This window comes from Aspergillus fischeri, genomic scaffold (assembly GCF_000149645.3).
Source record: "Aspergillus fischeri NRRL 181 1099437636245 genomic scaffold, whole genome shotgun sequence".
Lineage (NCBI taxonomy): Eukaryota > Fungi > Ascomycota > Eurotiomycetes > Eurotiales > Aspergillaceae > Aspergillus > Aspergillus fischeri.
Genome location: NW_001509773.1, coordinates 889,957 through 904,119, shown reverse-complemented (window position 1 = coordinate 904,119; position 14,163 = coordinate 889,957). Strand labels below are relative to the sequence as shown.

General features: G+C 50.5%; 4 protein-coding genes across 4 annotated transcripts; 2 read left to right on the top strand and 2 right to left on the bottom strand.

The window, feature by feature from the left end:
• Positions 1 to 198: 198 nt before the first annotated feature.
• NFIA_104610 (uncharacterized protein) lies at positions 199 to 1,665 on the top strand (the record flags this gene model as incomplete). Its single annotated transcript, XM_001266869.1, has 1 exon — positions 199 to 1,665. One exon carries the CDS (start codon positions 199 to 201, stop codon positions 1,663 to 1,665), a length of 1,467 nt encoding a protein of 488 aa, XP_001266870.1.
• A 698-nt stretch (positions 1,666 to 2,363) lies between these two features.
• Positions 2,364 to 5,574, bottom strand: NFIA_104600 (uncharacterized protein; the record flags this gene model as incomplete). The annotated part of the gene is made up of 5 exons (XM_001266868.1): positions 2,364 to 4,715; positions 4,772 to 5,058; positions 5,146 to 5,223; positions 5,278 to 5,361; positions 5,436 to 5,574. 5 exons carry the CDS (start codon positions 5,572 to 5,574, stop codon positions 2,364 to 2,366), a joined length of 2,940 nt encoding a protein of 979 aa, XP_001266869.1.
• Positions 5,575 to 7,295: 1,721 nt separating this feature from the next.
• On the bottom strand, positions 7,296 to 8,123 carry psf3 (DNA replication protein PSF3; the record flags this gene model as incomplete). The annotated part of the gene is made up of 6 exons (XM_001266867.1): positions 7,296 to 7,363; positions 7,420 to 7,528; positions 7,597 to 7,786; positions 7,848 to 7,906; positions 7,957 to 8,025; positions 8,082 to 8,123. 6 exons carry the CDS (start codon positions 8,121 to 8,123, stop codon positions 7,296 to 7,298), a joined length of 537 nt encoding a protein of 178 aa, XP_001266868.1.
• A 2,542-nt stretch (positions 8,124 to 10,665) lies between these two features.
• NFIA_104580 (uncharacterized protein) lies at positions 10,666 to 13,368 on the top strand (the record flags this gene model as incomplete). Its single annotated transcript, XM_001266866.1, has 1 exon — positions 10,666 to 13,368. One exon carries the CDS (start codon positions 10,666 to 10,668, stop codon positions 13,366 to 13,368), a length of 2,703 nt encoding a protein of 900 aa, XP_001266867.1.
• Between the last annotated feature and the right edge of the window lie 795 nt (positions 13,369 to 14,163).

Here is a 14,163-nt window from a genome sequence, read left to right as displayed (position 1 = left end):
TCTCCGGATAGTCGCGGATATAATCTCCCGTAACAGCCGGTATCGTTACCGTACTGAGCTCTTTGCGGCATCATCCAATCTCCAAAAGCGGAAATTCAATCCTCCAGGTCCGTTCCGCAGTATGACGAGCATATAGGGAAAAGGAGACACCAACTCTTCAACTATCTCTCACTCATTGCCCGCCGCCTTTCCAGCAGGATGTCTGCAGAGAGTCCGGGACAGAAAACTGGCTTCCGAGCCTTTCTGACAAACGCTCTGCGACCGAAGAAATCCCGCCAAGTCCTCCGCAAGAACACCGCATCTACACCAAACCTCCGAGCGGCTGCACGACCGAGCATTGCCAGTGATGAAGTTCCTGAAGTTCCTTCGCTTGCGCCATTGCAGGCTCATCGCCTCAAGTATCGGGAGAAAAATGCACTGGTGGACACCCAGCTAGGCGAGACTCGCGACCCTACAGCTATGCTACATTCGATAGGCATTCTTGATACGGAAGATTCGGATGGCTTCGCATCAGACCTACAAAAAGACAATCGACCCCCGGGGGAGCCGATGATTGCAAGCTTATCACAAGACGTGTGGGCGCTTGTTGCAGAATACCTCAATCCGGCAGAGCGAGCCAGCTTAGCATTTGCCAGCAAGACACTCCTCCTCCTCCTGGGCCTGGGGCCCTGGATGGCCTTGAACCTCCCCGAGAACCGCGAATACAGAATCGACTTCCTAGTCCCACATGACCGATACCTCCCCCATCATCTCCTCTGCATGCCTTGCGGCCGATACCACCGCCGCACGCAGGAGGGCCACGAACGACTCGAGCCCGCAACGGTCGTCAACCCGCTTTACAACTGCCCAAACGCCCGCAACCCCCTCCTCCCTGCACCCCGCCACCGCATCACTCACGCCCGCATGCTGCACTTCACCTTCGTGCAGCTCGCGCTGCGCGCCCACCGCTTCGGCCCCGCCTACGGCATCCCCGTCGACTCCCTCTCCCGTCGCTGGCGACGGGACGGCTGGTCCCACCACACCCGGTACCACATCCACAAGGGCAAGCTGCTGATGCGGGTGGTGAGCTCGACCTTCGCAGACCCAGACCTAGCTCCCAGCTCGATGCGCCTGCTCCTCTACTCGCGCGACGACTACTGGCCGTATTTTTCTGTCTGCGCGCACTGGCGCGACGGGGAACTCATGGACGTGTGCAAGTGCGCGCTGGGCCACGTCCCAAAACCCCGCGCCACCGCCGGCCTGCAGGGCCTCGAGCACCGCGCCAAGGACATCTACCATGGCCGCACGTACAACCCCAACGAGTTCGCGACCCTATGCGCCAAGTGCCGCCCCATGCGCCGCTGCCCGGACTGTCCGTCCGAGTACATGGTCGAGATCAAATTGTCCGAAGACCGGTCCGACCCGCGGAGTCTGCGCTTCCGGCATGCGATCGTGGTGACGAGGTGGTGTGATCTGGGCGATGGGAGCTCGCCGCATGGATCGCGCGAGTGGGCCGCGTGTAATGGCGAGCTGGCCGGGTATGACTCGTTTGAGGTGCTGGGGAAGCGGTCCATCTCCGGGGTGTTTGAGTCGGCGTTCACGGATGATCATATACCGGGGCAGAGGATCGTCTCGATGAATCCGAAGGGGAAGAGGCTCGGGGAGGCGGGGAATAGCTGGTATTGAGTGTCTGTTTCTTTTCCTACTATACACTGTATTTCTGGGGCTTTTAACCGTTGGTCATGGCGTATGAAAGAAAAAGAAGAGGAGTATGGTCCGGATAGCGCTGGCTGCATTTCGGGAATGATATAGACTGGGTTTGGGTTTCTGGATTGGTATTTGGCACAAAATCTTACAACCGTTGAATTCGTTATCAATAATCCTAGCTACCTTCATAGTTTACATGTAAGTTCTGAAATAGAAACGATAGTCAGGGACAAGCTTGCCATTGAAGTCAGATGAGCTCGTCATCATGTGCGAATTGTAAAAGCAGAGAGCAAGTCGTAATGAAAGGAGTATCGCCGTGCAAAAGCGTACAAAGGGACATGAGATCAAAAGAGAGGTGGCAGTGGTGGTGAGTTGGCAGACCTGCTGAACCACAACCAGGACAAAAAGCAGAAAGACGCCCAAATGCTTCATATATCATCAGAGATGTATCATAATTCGACAGTAAATAAATGCTTGCATTCCATGAAAACCGCCCATGTAATCGGTAGTCGTACAGTCCCACATGATATTATTTGACGGAAAGGCTCGGGGTATCAAAGCAGGTCATAAAAGTCATGCATGAGATACACGCGACGTGATAAGAGAATTGAAAGTGGCATAGGACGGGTCATATATTCCCAAATTTGGGTATTTTTGGCATTACTCCGCCGGATCCTTCAAGGCCGACGGGTTCTTCGCTCAATATATCGCGGCCGACGTGTCGAATCGTCGTCGTCCTGCTTTTGAGCCATATGTCTGACGGAAGCTGACATATCCTGAAAAGCTCCATATGCACCGACGCTCTTCGCTGCCTCGGGTAAGGTATTGGAGCTGTCAGGGCCCCAACGAGGTATCGGCCGTTCCTTGCTGGTGGTCTGCGTAGTTGCCGTCGAGTCGGCTCCAGCTTTCTTATGATGAGAACCGCTTCCGCTCGACGTTTTCATCCAACCAAAGCCAAAGATGCCAAGGGAGCTGCGTCTCTTATGCCCCTTGCTGGCGGACGTTGATGGTCTGGTCGTTGATGAGTGTGACCAGAAGTTCGATTCTGTGAAAGAATGGGGAAGAGTCCTGCTGGGGCTGTTTGCGGTATTCGCAGCAGCGTAGGTCGGTGCCGATCCGCAGAGCTCCCCGTGAACCCGTTGTGAAGCATCCATAGTTTCAACGGTCTTGGCTGTCTTTGGCGGTTCCATGATCCTGGCTTTGCGAATGACAGGGGAGGGCGCACCATCTCCACTATCCTCTGAATCAGTTATTGGGGATGGCTCAAGACGCCGAGGCTGTGCCAGACGGCCTAGGAATGGTGGCCGAAGATTGATCCGTCGTCGGTGTTCCCGTTCTTGATGTACAGGTTGTGTATTTGTGTCTGACAGAGGCAAAGGAATCGTGGGTTTTTCTGGGACTCCGGGGTCTCGGAGAGTCGAGTCCACACTATGCCTACGTGTTAGGAAGGTGGATTGACTGGGAGCCCGTGCCCCGGTCGCTTTAGACGGCGGAAGGCCGGTATAGGTCTTTGTGTTTGAAGACCTATTCTTCGTGGGCCGAGGACCTGGCTTTGCCGCCTCGACCCAGTCTTGAGGAGTCAAGGGGGACGATAGAGATGGCACGTCTGCTATTTGCTTTTGAGTTATGGGGGCTGGCGGAGAGTAGTAGTTCTTCTCCATCTTTGATATGACTTTCTCAATTCCCACAGGGTTGAAGATCACGTCATCAGCGTCGCTGAAATAACGCATACTTCGCTTAGGAGAAGCTGGATCAAACACGTAGTTCGTCTCGGATGGGATGCCGTTCAAGGGAAAGATAGCCGGGGTCGGTTCGCGCTCTTCAGTACTAAGACGAGGGAGAGTCGCATCACTCCGAGCAGGGTCGATTCTTTCCAAGTCTCTATGATCGGAGCTTTTCGTTGTCAGCTCGCCCGCAGACCGTGGCCGGCCAAGTTTTCGGGGGGCAGAGCACTGCTGGTAAGGCTGAACCTTCTCCCTGGCGCTACTGCCATTCGATCTATTTGTCCCCGACGCACAGGCCGTACTCATTGTGTCTGGAGTAGGGGGTAATTTTGACCCTCCAAAGACATCATCCAACCGCAGCTTCTGGCGGGGGGCGCTTGAGAACATGCCGTTCTTGATAATGTAGTCGCCAGCTTCCCTTGAAGCAGCATTGGTGTGAGCTTGGTGCCTTTCTTTCGGGATGGTACTTGTCGGAAATAATTCCACTTGAGGCTGGTTCCAGCTAGAGCTGCGAATGTGACCGCTTGCCTGTATTTCGCCTTTGGGCCTCGGGGTAGTCTCATTTGTCCCCACTGATTTTTCCCGGTGGACTGGAGTGTCGACTTGGTTGAAAAGAGGCGCCTCGTTTATAGTGTCATAGGGCATGAGCTCGCTACATTCACTGAGAGCACTCAATCTGGGTGACTCTGGTTCGGTAATTTCAGTCATTGAGTTCATACTCTCTGTCTTCGTCATAGCGCTTCTTACAGAGCGCGAAGGATGTTCAGAGGTAACGTAGAGACTGCGTAGAGCTGCGGTGCTCGGCTGCTCTTCACGGAGGAATGAAGGGGCCCTTGTGAGAGAACGACTTCCCGAAGAAGCTCGGTTATTGTCCCCTAGCAAGGTGCCCTTCTTAGACGAAGACCTCTCTGGTATATCTGGAGTGACACAACTCTTAGGTGTGGCTGCGTCTGGCCCATTGCTGGACGAAGGACGAGCTGTAGAGGCTCTGGACGAAAGCGCACCAGCCTCCAGCTCCTCCAATCTCGCTTCAAGTTGACAGATCAATTCCACGGCTTCTGTGACCGCCTGGTCTCGCTTATCGATCTCTTGACGGAGCTGCTCGTTGGACTCGCGAAGTCTCTGATTGTCCTCTTCCACATCACGAAGCTCTTGCAGCTCCTCTTCTAAATCGCGCATGCGCTGAACGTCTTCCTCCAGCTGCTGCATACGTTCCAGTCTTTTCTCCAAGACGGCCATCTGTTGCGCGCGATGGAAGATGTCAAGTTTCAGGTCAAAATTTTGTTTGTTGATTTTCGAAATGTACTGGCTGGGCGTCAATTTATGGCTTGACTCATGACTCTTCTCGTGGGCAAACTTACTTGGTCCATCTCCCTGAAACCCATCTCTCGTGGCTGCTTGAGACCCGCCGATAAGGCGCTATTAATCTTGCGTTGTCTCTCAGAACCTGCATCTTCCTGGGACTGGGACTGAGTCTGGGTCTGAGACTGGGTTTGCAAGCGTTCGGGGGTACGAGGCATGTACTCTGCACAGTCATCTGTAGGAGGAGGACCCTGCGAAACTCGAGTCGCACGTTGCTCCCTTAAAAGGTCTTGTAAAAGCGTAGACGAAGGGTTCACTAAAGGCGTAGAAGCAGGTTCCGGGGTCCCTGTCGCACACAGCAGTTGTCAGCATTCTCTTCTCCATGGTGCCACAGCTTCGCGGAGTGCAAGGACAGCTCAACTATAACTCGTACCTGATCTGGACCCATGTTTCCTTCGTGTGGTACGAGGCGTTCCAGGCAATGGAGACTGGCCGTTGAACCAGGACGTTTCTGTGTATATCAATCAGCACCGAGATACTCTTGTAGAACTCAGGCACGCTTTACCAGAATCCAATCGCGACGGACTATTCATAGTGGACATGCCTTTGACACGAGCAAGCGCCGCAGGAATTGGGGGATCGGATTTGTCTGTGGAACGCAGCGGTCAAGTCAGTTCTTTTGTGTATTGCAAACGGGACTTGCGAAATCAAGGGCGGGCTTACTGTTTGAGCAGTGTCTCAGGAATGCTGTACGGCGAGCAGGGACAGGCACGGAGGAAGAGGGCTCGAAGGACTGTCGCAAGGTAGAAGGGGCAGTTGATTGCACGGAAATTGTGCTACGTCGCTTGGGTTTCGAATCCATGCTGATGAAATGTAGACAGGAGCCACTCAGCTAGCTAGCTAGCTGGCACATTGCAGGATCTGACAAATTTGCAACAGGACGGCCAGCCGTGTGTCCTCTAGGGATGGCAGAACTCTTCATCAAATTGGGGAAATTACTTCATCCACTGAGCAAGGGTTGACTCAAAGAGCCCTCGCGATACGGAGTACTGGCAGATTGACGATGCGAGGGGCCCAAACTTTGAGGCTGGAGGCACAATGATCAACGAGGAGAAGAAACGGAAAGTTCACCTAATGCAGTAGAGAGGAAGGTAGTGATGATATTGGAGAAGCACAGCGTATGTAGCTTTTTGGCACTATATCAAGTGAGGGGAAGATGAAGAAGATGATGACAAGCGCCTGTGACGAGTCAACTGTGAGTCTGTAAGTCTTTAGGCTAAGCAAGAAACGGAGAATCCCACGATATGGGGTCTGGTCGGGGAATGTCAGGTGTTGCCATGCGACCGATTGTCATGCATTCAAGCAGCGGCCGATCTATTGATTTTTATCCCTTGAATTGCGATTGTTGTCACTCTTCTTCGTATTGTCGATATTCATCGTCATACCTCAGATAAGATAGGCAATTGAGCCCGTCGTCATTCACTTCCGCTGTCAGGATATCAGTTTCTGGAGAAAGGGTAGCCTGGAGTTCCCTTCCTGAAGGATCAAAGAAACCACCAATGGGGTTTCCCTCTTGCCAATCATCACTGGCGTTTTTGTGCTAGTGTCCACTAAAGAGTAAGCAATGAGACTAATGTACGACTAAAGTTCTATGTAGACTAGCCTTTCATCCTGTCAGAACTCAGGGGCTGGACTCTTATCGACGACTATTATCGTGAATAGGAGTCAATTTTGAACTCTGGCATATAAGAGCAATCTGCCATTGTCACACATATCCTTTCACCTTTAAATTGTTTTAAAGATACTAGTACACTCAGTAACTAGAAGTACTCCGTACCGTGATTCCTTCTGGCTCAAATGCTCATAGTACAGAGTAGAGCAACAAAAGGAATATGCTTCAACCCCACAAGGCGGGGTGAGCCATGAACCACAAGTTGCCCATGTGCGGTACGCCAGATCTACTCCGTAGGTAGGTAGTCTACCTGTAGCTACCACGGCACAATAGGAATATCATGAAGATATCTTATTGATTATTACGCAAGAGGACCTGCCTGGCCACTATTATTATATTATTGTCCCATCACTGATACTAGTATTTGCTTTGAGATATATTCAGTCACAATTGCGCTTAAATATTACAGCATGCTCATATTCTGTAGATATATATAGTCGCAATGAACCAGGTCACTTGCTACTACAGTTATCCATACTAGGTAATCACGATGACATTGGGCTCCTCTTCCCTGGGTTTCCTGGAGACAATTGATGGTCCCCAAATGCAAGCTACTCCAATGATGTGCTACTCAAACGATCTGGTAGATATTTGATACAAAGAACACAGACAACCATGACCTGCACGTAGGCTAGCATTATTAAGCCAACCGCGAGTCATTTGCTCGAAATTAGGACTAATGACCGATATCTAGAGGCTCATGCTTTAAACGTCCTACCCCATGTACCAACGAAATGAGATTATGGAATCAAATCTTGGATCTCTATCATGAACTAATCAAAAAAATTCTCCCTAACACACTAGAAGCGAGCACAGCTCAGCTCCTAACAACCATTTTGAAATTCGCTCTATCATCTCTTTTTGGCCTCCCCTGCCCAGATTCGTGTCTCCCTTGCGCTATCGTGGGCCACGCGGAACACTAGTTGACGGTAGTCAATAGCCGGGAATTGCATGTCAGGGGATAAATTCACATACATTGCCTCTCCGTCTCATCCAGCCCTCGAAGAAAATCAGCACCCTCCCCTAGAGCACCCTTGGGGTTATGTGCGTGGTCAGCAATTTCGGCTGCGCGCTTTTTGAATGTCTGTCAAGACCAAGATTAGCAGAAAAACTATTCGTTAGCTCCTCGCAGTCTGGTGGGTTTATACGTACGTTGATCAGAACATCCACCATCTCTTCCTCCTCAAAGAGGTCGAGCACCCGCTCGCTCAGACTGTAAAAGTGCGGTGCCAATGAGCGCAGATCGACGGTTCGGGGATCGGCTTTCAGCGCATTCACTACCCGGTCTGATAATGCTGAGGGAAGGTCAAGTGTAACTAATCGTGAAGTCCCCAGACGTGCTCTTTCTTCGGAGTTAGCGGGAGTCTACTTCATCGATAGCACATGCTGCGCAAGATCCTAACCCAATCGATAACATCACACCCAGCCATAATGGAAGATCAATTCGAGTCCCTGCCTTGATCTATACGATCGTCAAATTCTGTGTCCTTCTCCTGGGGCATCCTTACCCACATTTTCTCCAGGATTGCCCTCCAAGATGCCAAGCCCGGGCACCTCAAGTTCAAATGTGCAGGGCAGTTTCTGGTATGCAATCGTTAGATCAAGAAAAAACGTTGTCAAGGTACCGACTTGCATACTTGAGCGTCTGTCAGGATAGAGTCAACGTCATAGTAGGACATTTCGAAGTCTTCTCCGAGTAGTACGATTGTCAAGATGCCGATAATAAAAGCAATGCCATTATTAACTGTGATCTATCTTGCTCAGCGGCGCGTACCGTCGTCGCGTGGTCACGTGATGTATATAATTGAAATTGTCCATTGCGTCTCGGTACTCTTGGCACTTCTCTAAAATAATTATTTGACCATCGTGTGCTTCACTTGACTATCTCAAGAGCGTGATGTAGGTACTACTGTGTAAGTCTGACAATCCTAGCAAAAAATTAATGGCGTTTTCACGACACTCCTCAAGTTAGCTTCTATAGGTGCCATGCCACTGTCCGAAAGATATTGTTGCCAATCTTGGACCAGCTTCCTTTCCAGCCGTACCAGGCTTCTTTAATTTCAGAAAACTCCTTGCCTAGCCGATGGCGAAGAACAATATGTTGGAAAATTACGAAGGAGCTTCACTTGGACGTGTCTTTTGATCCTGGAACCATCTCGAAGTATAGCGCCGGATGGCTCGAATCATCCCAGAACTAGATGCATCCCGGACAATACGGCCAACAAGGAGGGCCCTGAATGATGATGTTTATTGGATGCAGATTCTGAAGTCGACGACGGATGAAGGACGACGGCTCGCAACTTACTCTGGAGGATCTGACAAGCGATTTCATAGATTTCGAAGAGGTCTCACTACTGAACGTACACCGTACAGAGACCCGACTCGAGGTCACAATGCACCTACGTGGACATTGATCTTTTTGTTCCACTACCTTCATCATAAACTCAAGAAAATCTCAAGAAGATCCTCTTGAAGAGTTGCAAGTCAAACAATTTAGGCTGAATTGAATAGGCGAGATCAATGTTGATATAGACGGGCAGGCAAAGAAAGCATGAGATCTCGGTTCGAGGATCCACGGTTTTGTTACCATCTCAGGACGGGACGAACCTGGAGGATCTAGAACTGGGGATTTTCAGGGCCAACCATAGGGTGTTTGTTATCTAAAATAGTGCGACTCCACCGGGCAGTCACACTGCGAACATGTCTTAGATACTGGGAAATGTCTATTTATTATTCATGGGTTCGACTTCGAATCATCCCAAGGTCGTGGGTCTTAAGCTGATGATATCTAGAGAGGTACGGAGCAGCTACGCCTTCTGTAGGTAGAGAGGTAGCTATAGGCAGATAACACTACAAATAGTGTCCAACTCAGACGCCTATCATGGTACTGATTCAATAAAACAGCGCATTGAGAACTAGAGATTGCCTTCTGAGCTTATCGGTCGAATCATACCTGGTTCGTGAAGCCCAACATGACAGTGTAAAATCGGACAATTGGTGAGGGGAGGGTGGAATACATACGGTACCACCATTCCTTTCTGTTTTCGGACCGATAGTGATCTGCCGAGAATCAAAACCTGTTGCCATCCGTCTTGTCCCCGAAATTAATGCGCAGCCATGCAGTCTGAACTCCATCATCCACATATCTCAGCGTTCTCTGTGCTCAGATAGGACAGCTACCCTGTTTGTTTGTTCGTGTCTCCAAGTCATATCTATCATCATCGCATGGCTTGGCGCTGGGTTCTAAATGAGTGCTAGCTACGAGTAATCGGGTCTAGCCTAGGTATTTAGTCTTTGTCCGTTGATTTTCACTGGCTAGAAGGCATCTATTATCTCGAGACTAGGAGGTGCTGGACCCCTCTCTAAGTTCTGAGATGTTTGAAAACCATCACGCTTCTCCAGTTCCTGTTTTTGAGAAGACTTGAGTACAAATGTGGCTCTGACTACATCATACCCTGCAAGAATTTTTTTTCTGCTCCATTGTTATGCGCATATTCGAGTCAGTCACATCCCGATCCAGAGATCGGTAAGTACCGAAGGTAAGCAGTACCTAAATACTTACCCAGGTACCACCTTACGTACTATCAGTTAAACCCTACCCGCTGCCTTCGATACTCCGTACCTGGGCACGTACTTGGGTTGTAAGTGTAACGGCTGCGTAATAATCCTGCAAGCGGTATGGGGACCAAATAGGTACAACATTAAGCAGTGGACCTAAGTAAGGCACGTACCTAGTTCCTTCTCATCCAAATATAGCAATGTATCCTGATAGCCGGAGTCAAGGTCTTACAATTCCATACATACGTCGCTGGGAAATCTAATTTAATTTATCGAAGGATGGAACGTTCAGTCAGTCAATTTATTATCTCTCCAACGATCGATCTACTCTACTCTTCATCTTTTTCTCTCTCTCCTTTGTTTATCTGCTCCTTTAGAAGGTCCCCATTATTGTTTCTTTTTCTTGTGTTTTTCACCCTCCTTCCTACACTCGCAGCTTGCCCCTATCTTTCCATCCCTCCTCTAGTATCATCACTCGCCTCCTTTGAGAAGTATTACATTTGATACACTCCCATGCACTATTGCATGAGGGTTGCTTACCTCTTTCCAAAAACTCTCAAGCAATTATCCATAAATCCCCCTCACTTCCACTAGACCTTACCGGCTGCCTTGTGCTCTTGATGGCCCTTGGGGACGTCCACTACTTCCCCACCACCAAAGAGAATGGCTTACAACGCCGTTTCCCAGGCCGACGTCGAAGTGGCCTCCAACGCGACCGATTCTGATGCCTCCCGCAGTCCATCGCCGCAGTCGCAACAGCGCCCCACCTTTCAGCAACTGCCCCTAGGTACAGACCATATCGGAGGAGGGAGTTATTTACAACCAGCAAAGACCGCAGAGGACACCGGATTTGGCAACTTGAGCTCCATGTTACGGTCCATGACATCGACCAGCTACGACATGGTCGAGGAAGACGACTACGAGGAAACGAACCCTGGCGCAGATCGACGGTCCGACGATCTTCGTCGCGTGATTCCTCCGCTTGACACTACTTCCAAGCCACAAGTGCAAACAGACTCCGATGAACCACCCCTGCGGACTCCCATCACCGATACGCCGGTACCTCTCAGTCATCCGACGCCAGATCTCCAGTCCTTACAAGGAGCGTATGTCACTAATGTGGAGAGGTTGGAGAGGAGTGCGGAACGCTTGAGCTCGAGCTCGGCGGATATTGCGAGTGAGATTCGAAAGATGAATCTCGAGCAGAAGAGGCGCTCGTGCAGCTCCGTCTCCAACTCTGTTCTCCAATACAACACGGAAGGCTCCCCCTTGAGGAACAACATTTCCAGCCCTCAGGGCTCCACTCATTCGGCATCTCGTTTGGCGCAACTGTCGGAAAGCGGAAATGAGGGTATTTTCACCCTGCCTGCGTTTGGGACTGCCCCTGAGCACGTTTCTCCGCCTCAAGAGGCCTTCTCGCCCCAGTCCCCCGCCGATTTTCCTGATCGACACGGTCATGGGGCAGCCTACGAGATTGAGAGGCCTTCGTCTGCAGCTTCCGGTGACACCTTTCAACAAGCGAGGGTTCTGTTCACTGATTTTGACGGCGTCCATTTTGTTGACAAAGGTCCGGACCCCATGCGCCATGTGTCGCTGACCAGACCGCCTCTCGCAAGTAGCTCCGAGTCGTACAAGGAACCACAGGTGGGAAATAATATGGTATACTACCCTGCGCCTGTTCCGATGATGCTGAATTTACCGCCTCGGCTATCGCAAAGACGTGATGCGGAACGGGAACGGGAGAAACGTCGCACCCAGCTCCTCAGCACAGTTGCTCCGGAGAACAGGAAATCCGCGCCATGGCTGTCTGATCAAATTCAAGAGGAAGCGAACGGCCAGAAAAATTATAAAGATTTGCCTCCGCAACTTCGAGCGAGCGTCTTCTTCGACACCCCGGCCGCACCGCTGGAAATCGAAGTGAAACAGGCTTCGGCCGTTGAAACGCTTGAGAGTATACTGGATGCCTCCGCGCATGCCCCTGTTACTGCCTTTACAGAACATCCCTTCGCTGGAAACGTAGGGTCAGATGTATATCGGAGCGCCAAACCCAAGTCGTCCCATCCGAATCTATCCGAACAAAGGAAGAAACGTGCATCTAGAACCAATCTCGTCTCTGAGTATCACGCTTCCAATCCTGACCTCAGAGCGGCCTCCATCGCGTCCCATCCATTACATAAGCAAACTGAAGCAGACGCTGCAGTTAGACATGAAAATGCCGCTCCACATGTGGATGATGATGCTTACGATGAACAGTCAGAGAGCGATGGTTCCGAAACAGGCGACGAAGAATCAGAGGAGGAGGACGGACCAGATTTCGAATACACAGGACCCCCGAATACTCTGCTAGCAGAGCTAGAAATGCGAAAGCAGGAACTGAAACAGCGGCGGCGGACAGCCGCTGCCTCCAGTGGAATGCACTCCACCCTTCTTCAGCTTGAGGCTGTCGCCCAGAAGCAAAGTGAGCACAGACGACAGAAGCCGGTTACATTAGCTTGGGAAGATCCCGACGTTCACAAGCACGAGGAGGATGAGGATGAAGACGTTCCCCTGGCCGTGCTCTTCCCTGAGAAAGCCAATGTCCCCGACGAGTCCAGGCCATTGGGTCTCATGGAGAAAAGGGAATTGGAGGAGAGTGAGCCGCTGAGCAGACGTCGCGCGAGGCTCCGAGGAGAGCCCTTGCCCTCGGCCAGCCTTGATAAGCGCCCAACCACCATGTGCACTCAGAATATGCCGGAGCCCGCGCAGCCGGACAGTGGAGACGAGGGAGAGACCCTAGCGCAGCGACTTAAGCGGTTGAAAGCCAAGGACCGCACCAGCACTGTCGCAGAGAGTGAGTTTGCGAGTGAAATTCTTGCCGAACTGAGCCATCTACACGAGGACGAACCGAAGGACAAGGAAACCGAAGCCGCGCCCGAAGACGAGACTCTGGCTCAACGACGAGAGCGGCTTCGAAGGGAGGCCGCCGCTCAGAAGAAGGCGACCCAAGCCCCAAGATACCGGAGAAGTATGGCGGACATCCTTCATGCCCGTCCGATCAGCGTCGGGCAACCGCCAACGAACGAGCCTGCTGCTCATCGTGGACCGACCCATCAGCGTTCATACGACAACCGTCTATCAACACAGCAACTGCCATTAAATTTTGGGAATCCAGCTCCGGCAGGATTTGCGCAGAACCAGGGACTAGCGGCGGCAAATCCTCAGACTTTTGGGATGGTGCACCCCAATACATTCTACAGCGATGCTATCTTGGGGATGAATCATCTGAGCTATGCTATGCCTCATAACTACCATTCCAAAGTCCTACAGCCAGTGATTGATAATGGCCAACGGGAGATCATTGATCGCTGGAGGCAAAGCATTCGATAAATTCTCCTCTAGCGACCTCAGGCTTGCTTTTGATGCTGTTGTTTCTTTCATTCTTTTACACTCTTGCATCTGATTCTAAGCGGTATTCCATGGTTGTGGTGCATTGAAAGCATAAGCCCTCATTGTATTGGTGATATCCATGTAGAATTAACGATTTTGCTTTGTCCTGTGTAAACTCAAATCTCTTCTGAAAAGATTCCTGATAATGTATTGATGCAACCTTTCGTCCTTGCTTGAAAGTGCAGCTCTGCAGTACTCCGTATGTAGGTATACCCTGTCTGCATTTACTTTGCGGATGTTATAACCAGTCCAAAGCATGATTGATCATAAAGGACATAACTATTTCAATCCGGACCGTGAGGTTGATGGATTTTAAGAGTCAAAAATAAGACACCCGCTTGAATCAAACGACATAGTGCAATCATTAGATTTTCTGTACTGAAAGTTTGGGTTGACCCGTTGATGATGATGATTATCCGCTTTCGGATGATAGGTAAGCTAAGTAAGATAACGGATGACATTCCTTCTTTCACCGTTTCTGTCAACAGCAACAATAAATAATGGAATAACACCTAGTTCTTCTCATGGCTGACCCCTTAGTCAGTTTTCATTATTGGCAATAGTTCTTCTCATGAATGATATCTTTATCATGACTTTGGATGATTCTATCATTTAAATAACGGATATTTACCAGTCCCCCCTCCTAATCTAATAATTTATTCCCCCTCAAATTATCTCCTCTGCTTGTTTAACTATTGTTAGAACAGGACCCGTGCACGGCTGAGAGAGCCCCAC